A 10,780-nucleotide genomic window follows, 5' to 3' on the forward strand; every position below is an offset into this window, starting at 1 on the left:
GTGATGCCGTTTGTAAATGCACATATGAAGTTTGGGTTTGAATCCCAACCCTTTAGTGCTTGGGTTCAAGTCCCAACTCATTAGGGTGTGGTGATGGTTTAAAATATGAGGATACTCATTTTTCAGTCGTCATGGACTCTGAGTAAGGAGACTGGCTTGGGCACACTGCCAAGCGGGGGATGCCCCAGAATCATGATACAAGATTAGATTTCTTAGTGTGAAAGCTCAATATATCTAACTTGAACACTTTGGTGCAAGGGGCACAAAGGACATGGTGAATGAGATGGGGACACCTAGTTTCAGTTGTTATGGACCCTTGACTGAAAGGGTTGGCTTGGGTACACCGCCAAGTGTGAGGGATGCCCCTGGGGTCATGGTCAACAACTTAAAAGTTTGGAAAATCTAGTACCTATTAGCAAACCTGTTAAGGTGTCAAGGTTAGATCACTAAGTGATCTTATGGCTAAAACAAAGACAAGGTCTTTGTGAGGTTAAAAAATAAGATTTTTAGTTCAAAATGTTGATTTGAACTATTGATAATGGTGTAGCTTAGTCAAGGTGACCAAATGAGAAGAACACTTAAAGGAAATGAGTTGTGACAATGCAATGGCATAGCAAATCCAAAAAAATAACCTTTATAAAAGACCTATGGGAGGGTCACAAAATTGGGTTATGGATAAAGCCTACAGTAGAAAATGCTAAAGAGGCGTATTAGGGGTGAACACCCTCTGGACTTGGTAAAGCAGAGTCTTTACTATGGAATCAAAAGGATACCTCGAGAATGGAGGTAGCAATCCTATGTTGTTAAGTGCAATAATCAAAGGATATGAGCAAAAGACTAATGGCTAAGAAAAGAGCCATGGGAATCATGGAAAAGAATACAAATAGCAAAGTTAGGCCATGAATACTAATATGTTGGATGTTAACAGATTGTGGGAAAAGCAATATGTCTCCAAGGATAGATTCCCAATTGCTCCGATTTGGTGAAAGTGAAAGTTCTAAAGGAGGGAGCGGTAAGGTAGCCAAATGATAAGGCCATAAACAGCCCTAGCACAACTTATGATAACTGGAACTTAATGCTAAAATTAGCACGAAATAAAAAAGAGGATGATGGTGCCCTTAAGTAGAGAACTTCCTAGGATGATAAAGTGGAATTTGCACAATATGTGCAATGAAATGTGTCAGAAATACCTAAAAATTTGACTTTAAGAAGTCAAGATTAAAAATTCCAAAGTGGAATGATTATATCGATAAAAGTTGAAATTATTCGAAAATGAGTAATGGGATTGAGATAGAGAAGGTGTCTCTAACAGGTTTAGCAAGAATTAAACTAATAAAAGGGAGAGAACTACCATAGGTGGTCAAATAAGTCTCAATATTGGAGAGACTATACTCCTTAAAGGATGGACAAAGCATGGTGAGCTTTCAATGTTAAACCATTGACGAATATTGGCTAAGTGTTAAGGATGGAAAGGGTAATTTGTGCCAATATTACTTTATAAAATAGTTTATCGTTCGATGAGGACATTGAACTTCATCTATGGGTGGTGGAGTTGTGAGACACAAATCCCAAAGCCCCAAAAGTGGAGCCGAAAGGATGCCACGTGGTAGTGGCTGAAGTAGAAGCCAAACAGGAGTAACACGTTTGGACTAAAAGCTCTAACTTGGATAGTCAAGAACGGGAGTGCAACTCCTAACGAAGTGCTTGAGAATGAATATGAAGCAAGCAGTAAGTGAGTCTCTAAAAAAAGGATATAAAAAGACCAACATATGACATATGGAGGAGTTTGAGATGGAGTCTGAAATGGAGTCCCAAATGGATCCGAGATGGACCCGAGATGAAGTTTGAGATGAACCCGAGATGGAATCCGAGATAGACCCGAGATGGAGTCTCAAATAAAGTTCAAAGTGGACCCAAGATGGAGTCCAAAATGGACTCGAGATGGAGTTCGAGATGGACCCGAGATGAAGTCCAAGATGGACCCGAGATGGAGTCCAAGATGGAGCCCGAGATGGACTCGACATAGAGTGCAAGATGGACCTGAGATGGAGTCTGAGATGGAGTCTGAGATGGAACCAAGACCAAAATCGAATCCGAGTCCAAAACCGAGACCAAGACCAAGTCCGAGTCTGAGTCCGAATACTAATATAGGATGTTGGGTGAAAGCCCAAAGCAATTATCCCCTTGGGGGGGGGGGTGCTACAAGGGGTTCTAAAAGTATAGTAGGGAGAGGTGGGGGTTGGACCCCAACCCCAATAGAGCTAGTTTGGCCTAAGAAGGCTGTACCCAGGTGTTAGGTGATGAGATAACCATTGGGAAGTCCAAAGCTCTAGTCCTTGATCTAATGGCAATGTTAGCAAACACAACCATAGATAGAGAGGGACTTGGTGGGAACCAAAAAAAAGATATTGGGGAAGGTTGTTCCCTATGTTTGCGAGCATCCTAAGGATGCTAGTGAGTGGATTTGGGATGACCACTCATGGATGGATGACCCAATCTTTGAAAAACATGATTGTGATGTAGGTGATGTTAAACCACCAGTGTGGCAAAGGTGAAAGGGCATGGCCTTTGCGTAACGGGCTAATATGTCGATGGTAACTTTGGGTGTTAGTCCTGGGATCAGATGCATGAAGCACTTAGACCAAGTGCAAAGGTTAAGTCACATAGATGCCATTCTCAGGGCTAGCAAGCCCTAAGTCCTGGATTGAACTTATGGAGGTTGTGAATGAGACTCCTCCAAATGGTTGGAGGTGTGGTTAAGTGACTAAAATAGAAATAAAAATTTAGTCGCTTACAAAGTCTAGTCTAACCCAATGAGGGGGATTGAGAGAGAATTTGAAAATCCATAAATGGATTGCTAATACTTTATTCCTCATGTAATGAGTGGTTGAATCCAAGTAGGATTAAATAAAAGTTGGTACAATATACATGAATATTGACAAGGGAACTTAATTAAGGTCAAGGTAAAGATGGTCAAATAGATAAGATAAGATAACAAATTGGAGAAGGAAAATTTATAGCTTACAATTTAATATCAGAGCCTTTTTCTCAGTTAAAACAAAAGATAAAGGCAAATCACTAAAAGATGGCTAAAACAAGGCATAAGCAAACCAAGGTAGATACAAAACCTCTTCTAGAGATGGAGCCTCCAATAAAACTAGAAGTTGTGGATAAGAAATCCCTCCATAAGGAGGACTTCAATGAGTGAGTTTAGTGGCAAGGTTCCGTCATTTAGAACTTGATTAAACACTCTAGAAAGATAATTAATATAAACCAATGCTTTATTAGAGACATTCCTAAACTAAAGCGTGACAAGAAACAAAAGAAAAGGTAAAAGACTATCAATGCTAGTAGTAAAGAAGACACCCTTTAGCAGGCACTGAAGTAGAATTAAACAAGATTGAGCAAAGTGGAGTTTGTCCTTCAAGTAATTCCTAAGTATAAACTAAAAGAAGGGTTGCAAAGGGTTCCAAAAGTATAATAAAGATAATAAGGTTAAAGACATAATTTTGAAAGAACTCTTTAGTGGTACTTCCAAATTAAATTGAGATTGGGATTGGGGATTAATGGCATCAGGTGGGAGTGAACATAAACTCAGGGGTGCTAAAAAAGCCCCTTAAAGAAGTGATCAAAAGCAATTCTCACTCCCTAGAAGGGAAATTGCCTATAGTGCTCCTAACTCAAATGAAGTGGTATCTTATTTAAGTGTTATGCAATTCATTGATCTTCACTCCTTTTTAAGGGTTTATACCTTCCCTTTGGGATGGAGGTGGGCCTATACCAAACTATTAAGCTATAATATTTCCCCCTAAGGTTCTGAAATAAGAAATGCATCCAAACTTAGAATTTAGAAAGTCTTATAATCAAGTTTATTGTACAAGGGATGTTAGGCTTAGTGTGCTTGGCTGCTTATGTTTGTAAAAGTGTAATTAAATTTTAAGTCCAATCTAACCTAGAGAAGGGAATGAAAGAGAATTTAATAATTTATGGATGGATGGCTAACACATGTTGCTCGACGAAGTAAAAGCTGGTACAATAGGTGTAAACATTGGCAATGGAATTTAGCTAAAATCAAGGTAAAAATGGTTGAGAAAATGAAGTTGACAAATTGGAAAAAGAAACTTTGTAACTTGCACCCTTATCAAGTTTTTGCAATAGTCATTAGTCAACATTGTTGAAGATTTTTCAACATCTTTAATTATACCTTTCTATTTATTTGATAAAAATGTAATTGCCTTCAATAAATTTTCAAGTTCTATAACATATCCAATTTGCAATATTCTTTAGATCAATCATAAAGTTATGCTCCTTTAACATCAACTTTAATAGCAATTAACAAAAAATCTAAATATGTTTCATCTAAACTAACAAAAAATTCTAAAAGCAATCTAGAGATGCTTTATATATAATAAACAATAGCATTTATCATCTTCCTTCTACAATAAATGTAATTGCTAGAATTGTTTGTGATGAGTATCTAATAGTAAGTTATAAACTTAGTGTATTATTGAGCATGATTCTTGTGAATCACATGAGTAGTTATTTATTTCCTTCACCATATTTTTATATAGGATATATTCACACCATGATAAATTTCTTTAATTATACTTTTAGTTTTGAGACTAGGCTTTTCCACTAAATTTTAGTATAATTGACAATCCAAGTAGAAGAAACTTCATTATTCCCTAAATGCATGGCTTGACTATATTCATGATTGCTCATGAATATTTTGATAAAGCAAACTGGTCCTTTCTCCAATATTGAAATAAGTTTTTTTAATATATTATATATCTTTTTTTATCTAGTACAATTATGGAAAATTTAAAGTACACATTAACAATCTCTTACTTCACTACTCTTTAACCAAATCAAAAAATTAACACTCATAAACCCAAAATCTTTTAACCCTAATCCCAGATGTAGGATTATTTTATTTGAAAGGTGTTATAAATACCAAAAAACTTTATAGGAATGCTAATCATGTATTCCATGGCCATTAGCTAACACCTATATAACTATAACCCAAAACCCCTTAGATATTACAGATTGATTGCCATATTTTTCATATGTTGGGAGACAAACGTCCAAATAGAAAGTAATTGAGGTACTTATTATGGCAACATCCTTATGACTTGTTTGTTTTTGTTTTTGTTTTACATGTTTTGGCATCAAGTTGCAAGAAACTTTTGCTTTGACATTAAAACCTTCATCAGGCAACACAATCAAAGTATGGAAACTTGATAATCGCTACAGGTTGCACTGCAGCCAGGTATGTATAACTTCCTTGGTGATAAACACAGTGAATACTTGAATTATCTATCCCTTCCAGAAAGGAGCAAATTAAACAGTTCTAATTGTGGATAAATAGGATTGGATGTCATCCTCCTGGAATATTGATACTGCGGTAATTTGGCATGTTAATGTGTGTTCTATTTCTTGTACAGGTTGTCTTCCCTGAACCATATAATGTTTAGATTATTCTGAAGCACTACCAGAAATTTTACGAGGACCGGTCGTTAGGGTAGCCCCAAGAAGAAAAAAACGAAGTCAAAAGGGTCCTGTTGTCAGTAAAATTGTTTCTGGAAGCAGTGGCCGCGTGGATCTATCAGACAGGACGACGTGTGTATTTTGGGCACTGCCTTGTTTCTGTGCAATTTTGAAGCTTGAGAACTCACCTTGACAGTTTTCGACAGATTGCTGAGAGATCAAAGTTTTCTCGAGCGCATCCACGCAGTGGATATAGCGTCTGTTTCCTAAGCAGAAGGTCACCCCTGTCCGGCGCGATCAATAGAAAACTCTTACAACCACTCCATCTGAGTTTTCGAAAATTCTTTCGAGTTTCTTGGAAATAAACTAACTCTGTGCTGGCTCGAGAAGACAATGGCCATGTTGCCCCTTACATGGCGTCAAGTGGTGCCTCGTTTCGCTATAAGTAAATGGACTGAATGGCGATTTTTTTTTTAATTTATTTTTCAAATGGAGGCCCAGGGTTTTTCTCCTTGTTCCATGGCGTCGTCTCGTCTCTTTGGCGCTGGCGCTAGGTTCTCGCATTCCGCGATCGTCCTCCCGGCTCCTCGGCATCGATTCGCATCACGGCGATCCGGCTACGCTGTCGCGGCTAAAGCGCATCTCAACGAGAATCGCGAGTAAGGCTCTGGTGAAAATTTCTCTCTTGAATTTGGTTGTTGTGATCGATCCGTTCCCTGAAGATATGTGATCGTCGGCGGTGGCAACTCTGCTGGCTACCTGGCTCACGCGTTCGCGGAGAAGGGACTGGCCGATGGGAAGCTGTGTATTGTAGCTAAAGAGGTCAGACTTTGATTTGGTAAGCTTTTGTATAGCCTTTCCCATGTAGTGATCTTGTTTTTGGCAGACTGTTCCTCCTTACGAGCGTCCCGCATTGACGAAGGCGTATCTCTTTCCTTTAGATGAGAAACCTGCCAGGCTACCTGTAAGCTTTTTTGCTCGCCTTTTGCCATCTTTGATTGATTACTGTTTCTCAGGGTTTTCATACATGTGTTGGATCGGGATGGGAGAGGCAAACACCGGAATGGTACAAAGAGAAAGGAATCGAGGTACTTGTTCTAGCTACATCCTTAACTGTATGACTGATTTTGTTTGTTTGTTTTTGTTTTCTTTTGCATGTTTTGGTATCAAGTTGTTGCAAGGGACTACCGTTTCTGGGCTTGATATTGCTGCTTCAACATTGAAAACTTCCTCCGGCGACACAATCAAGTATGGAAACCTGATAATTGCTACAGGTTGCACTGCCGCCAGGTATGTTTGAAGTAGACAATCTTTATCATTTTTTTCCTCGACAAGCATTGCAGGTTGCCTGAGAAAATCGGAGGAAACCTTCCAGGTGTTCACTATATTCGAGAAGTCGCTGATGCAGATAGTCTCGTAGCTTCCTTGGTGAGTGATTGATATAAACGCAGTGGGTACTTGAATGATCTATTCCTTCCAGAAAGGAGCAAAAAAAGCAGTTATAATTGGAGGTGGATACATAGGATTGGAAGTTTCTGCTGCAACATCCTCTTGGAATATTGATACTACGGTAATTTGGCATGCTAATGCGTGTTTTTTAAATTTTCTTGATGATTATTTTGTACAGGTTGTCTTCCCCGAACCCCATGTAATGTTTAGATTATTTACACCATCAATCGCGAAGCACTACGAGAAGTTTTACGAGGACCGTGGCGTTAAATTCGTCAAGGTAGCTTCTTTCCGCACTTTGGAGAGGGAGAAACTAATTGCATGCGTTAAAAGGGTCCTGTTGTCAGTAAAATTGCTTCTGGAAGCAATGGTCGGGTGGAGAAAGTGGAGCTATCAGACGGGACCACGCTAGAAGCCGACGTAGTACGTGACTCCGTTTTTCCGTTTTGTGAAGCATTTTAAACAAAACGTTTGCATAGGTGGTGGTCGGCATTGGTGCCAAACCTGCTATTGGACCTTTCGTGGACGCCGGTCTCGCGACTGCGGAAGGAGGCATTCAGGTAGGAAAGCTCTGCCATTTATTCATTGTTTCCTTATAGTCCGTTTGTCTTGTAAGGTCGATGGTCAGTTCAGAACGAGCGTTCCGGGGATCTCGGCAATTGGCGACGTCGCAGCATTCCCCTTGAAGGTGAGATTTTTCATTTAAGAGGCTTCTTTGCTGAACGCTCCTGTGTCTCAAACAGATGTATGGCAGGACTACACGTGTGGAACACGTTGACCATGCAAGAAAATCAGCACTGCACTGTGCAAATGCACTGCTCGAAACTCTAACAGATCCGTAAGCCGTGACCGTAGTAACTTCATCAATGCCGAAAGATTGACAATCTATTTTCCTGCTTCCAGATACGATTATTTGCCTTTCTTCTATTCGCGGGTGTTTGAAAACTCGAAGAGCTCTCGAAAGCTGTGGTGGCAGTTCTACGGTGACAATGGTACTATCTTGTTGCTTCCATTTGTTTTGTTTTTTCTTTTTCGAATTTAAAAGTCTGTCAACTTACTTAGTGGGAGAATCTGTGGAGTTCGGAGACTTCAACAACAAGTATGGCGCGTTTTGGATCGACGACGGTAAGATTTTCGATTCGCTTTTCGTCGTCCTCGTCGAGGCATAGTTTTTTTACTCGGGAATTACATGCACAGGCCGGCTCAAAGGCGTGTTTCTGGAAAGCGGCTCGCCCGAGGTAGATGTTTTGTTCCTTTCCTTCGTCTATCTTTTCTACGTGCAAATCGACTGAGCCGTTCTTTCTCCAATCTTTGCCGCAGGAATTCGCACTACTCCCGAAGCTGGCCAGAGCACAGCCGAGTATTGACAAGGCCAGGCTGCAAAGCGTCTCTTCGGTGGAGCAGGCCTTAGAGATCGCGAGCAAACAAGTGGGATCGCCACCGGCCACAGCAGCGGCAGTTGGATAAAAATTCTGGGCCAAGATTTTTCGTCAAGTCGAGAGGTACGAACGAACGAGCTTTTAAGCTTTAAGGAATGGAATGAATGGTGTTATTGGGTGTTCTTGCAATAAAATTACAGATGGTGGTCAGCAGTGAAAAAAATTAATAGGGTAAAAAATAAAAAAATTTCTTCTCAATCTTGTCAGTGGTGTTCCTCTTGTTTGGTGTTTTTCTCATCATCCTCTTCTTCTTTTTCTTCCTTGTGTTCGTCCTCTTCTTTCTTGGAGTTTTGCTCCTGGCGTGGCCGGGGAGCAAACACTTCCGAGTCGGGCGGGACGAAGAATGCTAGCTGGGCGGATCGTTTCCTGGAGGACGAAGAAGAAATCGTGGAGAGCAGCAACGAGGAAGAGGAAGGAAATGAGGAGGATCTGGGAAGCTTGCGAGGCGCTGGCGGGCACTCTGTTGGCTCTGGGATCCTGTGTTCTTCCCCTTTTGGAGTGGCCTGGAGCTCTTCCAATTCTCGCAATTCTAATCCTCCTTCCTGGCTGCGCGATGGCGTGGCAGCTCCATCCTGAGATTCCAGAGATTGGGTAGCAGGCGGCGTGGATTCCAGTGTGGAGTCGCGAATTTCGTGCGATTGGGCAGCGCCCACGATGGCTTGCGCCGCCAATTGCTGGATCGATGCCCCTGTTGTTCCCCTGTTGATGGAATCCTGCTCTTCCACCTCCTCTTCCTCCACCCGCACAACCAGAGCTACTCTCTCCTCGTCCTTCTCGCGATTGCGATTGGTCACTCCTCCCTCTTCCACATTTTGGTGGCTGCTGCTGCTGCTGCTGGACATTGCCTTGATGGATTCCGCGAGGTAGAAGATTTCTTCTACTTCGAAGAGCTCGATTGATGGCGAATTGGAGAGAATTGCCGATGATACTCTACCTGGATTTCCTCCTTGGGATCTCTGCTGGTACTTGTATCCTCGTTGACGAGAGCCCAGATCAATGATGGCGAGGGACAAGAGGAGGCTCTTCTCACACATCCCAAAACAAAAACGTCGCTAGCTCTTGGATTGGGTTGAATGGATGAGATTGACGAGGAGGAAGAAGGGCTTTGTATGTGCGACGCGAGTGAGAGAGTCTAACCGTGACCAACAAGGTAGGCTAGAAAAGCTGGTGCTGACAAAGCAAGGAACCCGAGGCCCCGCTTTTTTTCCGCTTTTGTTTCTTAGGCCAGTCAAAACCTGCCACGTGTTTACCAAATTTTATTTTTACTTTTACAACTTTTCTGTAAAGATATTCTAAAGGAAGAATTGATTATGTTCATTTTATGATATTTTTGACCATGAATTTTGTTTGTACACTATTACATATGTGATTTATTCTTAAAATTTATATAGTTAGCTGAAAAATCTGATTTTTCATAATAATTAATACTTAGTTAATAAATAATTAATACTTAGTTAATAAATTTTTGGTTTATTCTACAATTTAATTTATTAAAAGCTAATACTAATAAAAAATTCATGGGTTTATATAGTCTTTATAGTTTTATCCTTTCAACTAAAACCCCTCAAAGTAGTAAATTTATTTATATTAATATGAATGAAATAATGATAGTATCATATTACATCACAAAATGAAATCAAGTTATTATATTTATATTCTTTAGGTAAAAGTTTTATATTTAATGATGTTTATAAATAAATTTATATATTAACTTATTAAAACTTTAGAATTACTTCTTGAGTTTTAGTAATTGCAACACACTAAAGCACTATACTAAAGAAGTATCTCATTAATCATCTTTATTTCATTTTTTTTATCATATATATTAATCCTTGATGACTTTAACCCACAAAAATATTTTTTTTATATGACAAATCAAACAAAGAATTAGTTAAAAAATTATATATATTAGTTAATTCAAATTTATTATATTCAATTTTATAAATAAAATTCATAGATAATATTGTGGAATAATTTATTTTTTAAATTATAAATTTGTTATTTTGTTAATTTTTTTAAAACAAAAAATATGTTATATTATAAGTATAATAAGAACTATTTTCTAATATTATTTAAGTTAAATAATTCACCTATACAAATAAATTAAAAACAAGTTTTATATTTTTTAGATTGAACTTTGCATAAGATAAAACTTATATCTCTAGGTTTTATGATTTTTAAACTCACTTTAAAATTTATTTATTTTAAAATCTTGCATTAAAATAATAACATATTTTATTTGTATTAGTGAATAGAATATTAGTTATTATTACTTTCAAAAAGATTTAAACATTCTTTTTGAGTCCCAAAGTTTGAAATTAAAATATTTATATTATATAATCTAGATTAAAATATTTACCTTTAATTTTTGAATTAAAATACTTAATTAATGTTTAAAATTTAAA

At 38.6% G+C, this 10,780-nt stretch overlaps 2 protein-coding genes across 2 annotated transcripts; one reads left to right on the plus strand and one right to left on the minus strand.

Moving 5' to 3' along the window:
* Nucleotides 1-5,952: 5,952 nt before the first annotated feature.
* On the plus strand, nucleotides 5,953-8,525 carry LOC9655996 (monodehydroascorbate reductase 5, chlorplastic). Its single transcript, XM_024678916.1, has 16 exons — nucleotides 5,953-6,146; nucleotides 6,210-6,309; nucleotides 6,374-6,451; nucleotides 6,504-6,575; nucleotides 6,659-6,777; nucleotides 6,831-6,915; nucleotides 6,968-7,057; nucleotides 7,115-7,216; nucleotides 7,270-7,359; nucleotides 7,416-7,496; nucleotides 7,553-7,624; nucleotides 7,680-7,774; nucleotides 7,840-7,928; nucleotides 7,999-8,061; nucleotides 8,134-8,174; nucleotides 8,257-8,525. The coding sequence occupies exons 1-16, from the start codon at nucleotides 5,977-5,979 to the stop codon at nucleotides 8,401-8,403; spliced, it is 1,494 nt and encodes a 497-aa protein (XP_024534684.1). The 5' UTR covers nucleotides 5,953-5,976; the 3' UTR covers nucleotides 8,404-8,525.
* Nucleotides 8,526-8,578: 53 nt separating this feature from the next.
* On the minus strand, nucleotides 8,579-9,409 carry LOC9655997. Its single transcript, XM_002974103.1, has one exon. It carries the CDS (start codon nucleotides 9,407-9,409, stop codon nucleotides 8,579-8,581), a length of 831 nt encoding a protein of 276 aa, XP_002974149.1.
* Nucleotides 9,410-10,780: the final 1,371 nt, after the last annotated feature.

Source organism: Selaginella moellendorffii, unplaced genomic scaffold, assembly GCF_000143415.4.
Source record: "Selaginella moellendorffii unplaced genomic scaffold, v1.0 SELMOscaffold_23, whole genome shotgun sequence".
Lineage (NCBI taxonomy): Eukaryota > Viridiplantae > Streptophyta > Lycopodiopsida > Selaginellales > Selaginellaceae > Selaginella > Selaginella moellendorffii.

Coding starts and splice junctions, on each gene's coding strand:
- LOC9655996 (XM_024678916.1), top strand. CDS start 5,977: ATGGAGGCCCAGGGTTTTTCTCCTTGTTCCATGGCGTCGTCTCGTCTC. Junction 7,929..7,998: donor GCAGTTCTACGGTGACAATG/GTACTATCTTGT, acceptor CAACTTACTTAG/TGGGAGAATCTGTGGAGTTC. Junction 8,175..8,256: donor TGGAAAGCGGCTCGCCCGAG/GTAGATGTTTTG, acceptor TCTTTGCCGCAG/GAATTCGCACTACTCCCGAA.
- LOC9655997 (XM_002974103.1), bottom strand. CDS start 9,409: ATGTGTGAGAAGAGCCTCCTCTTGTCCCTCGCCATCATTGATCTGGGC.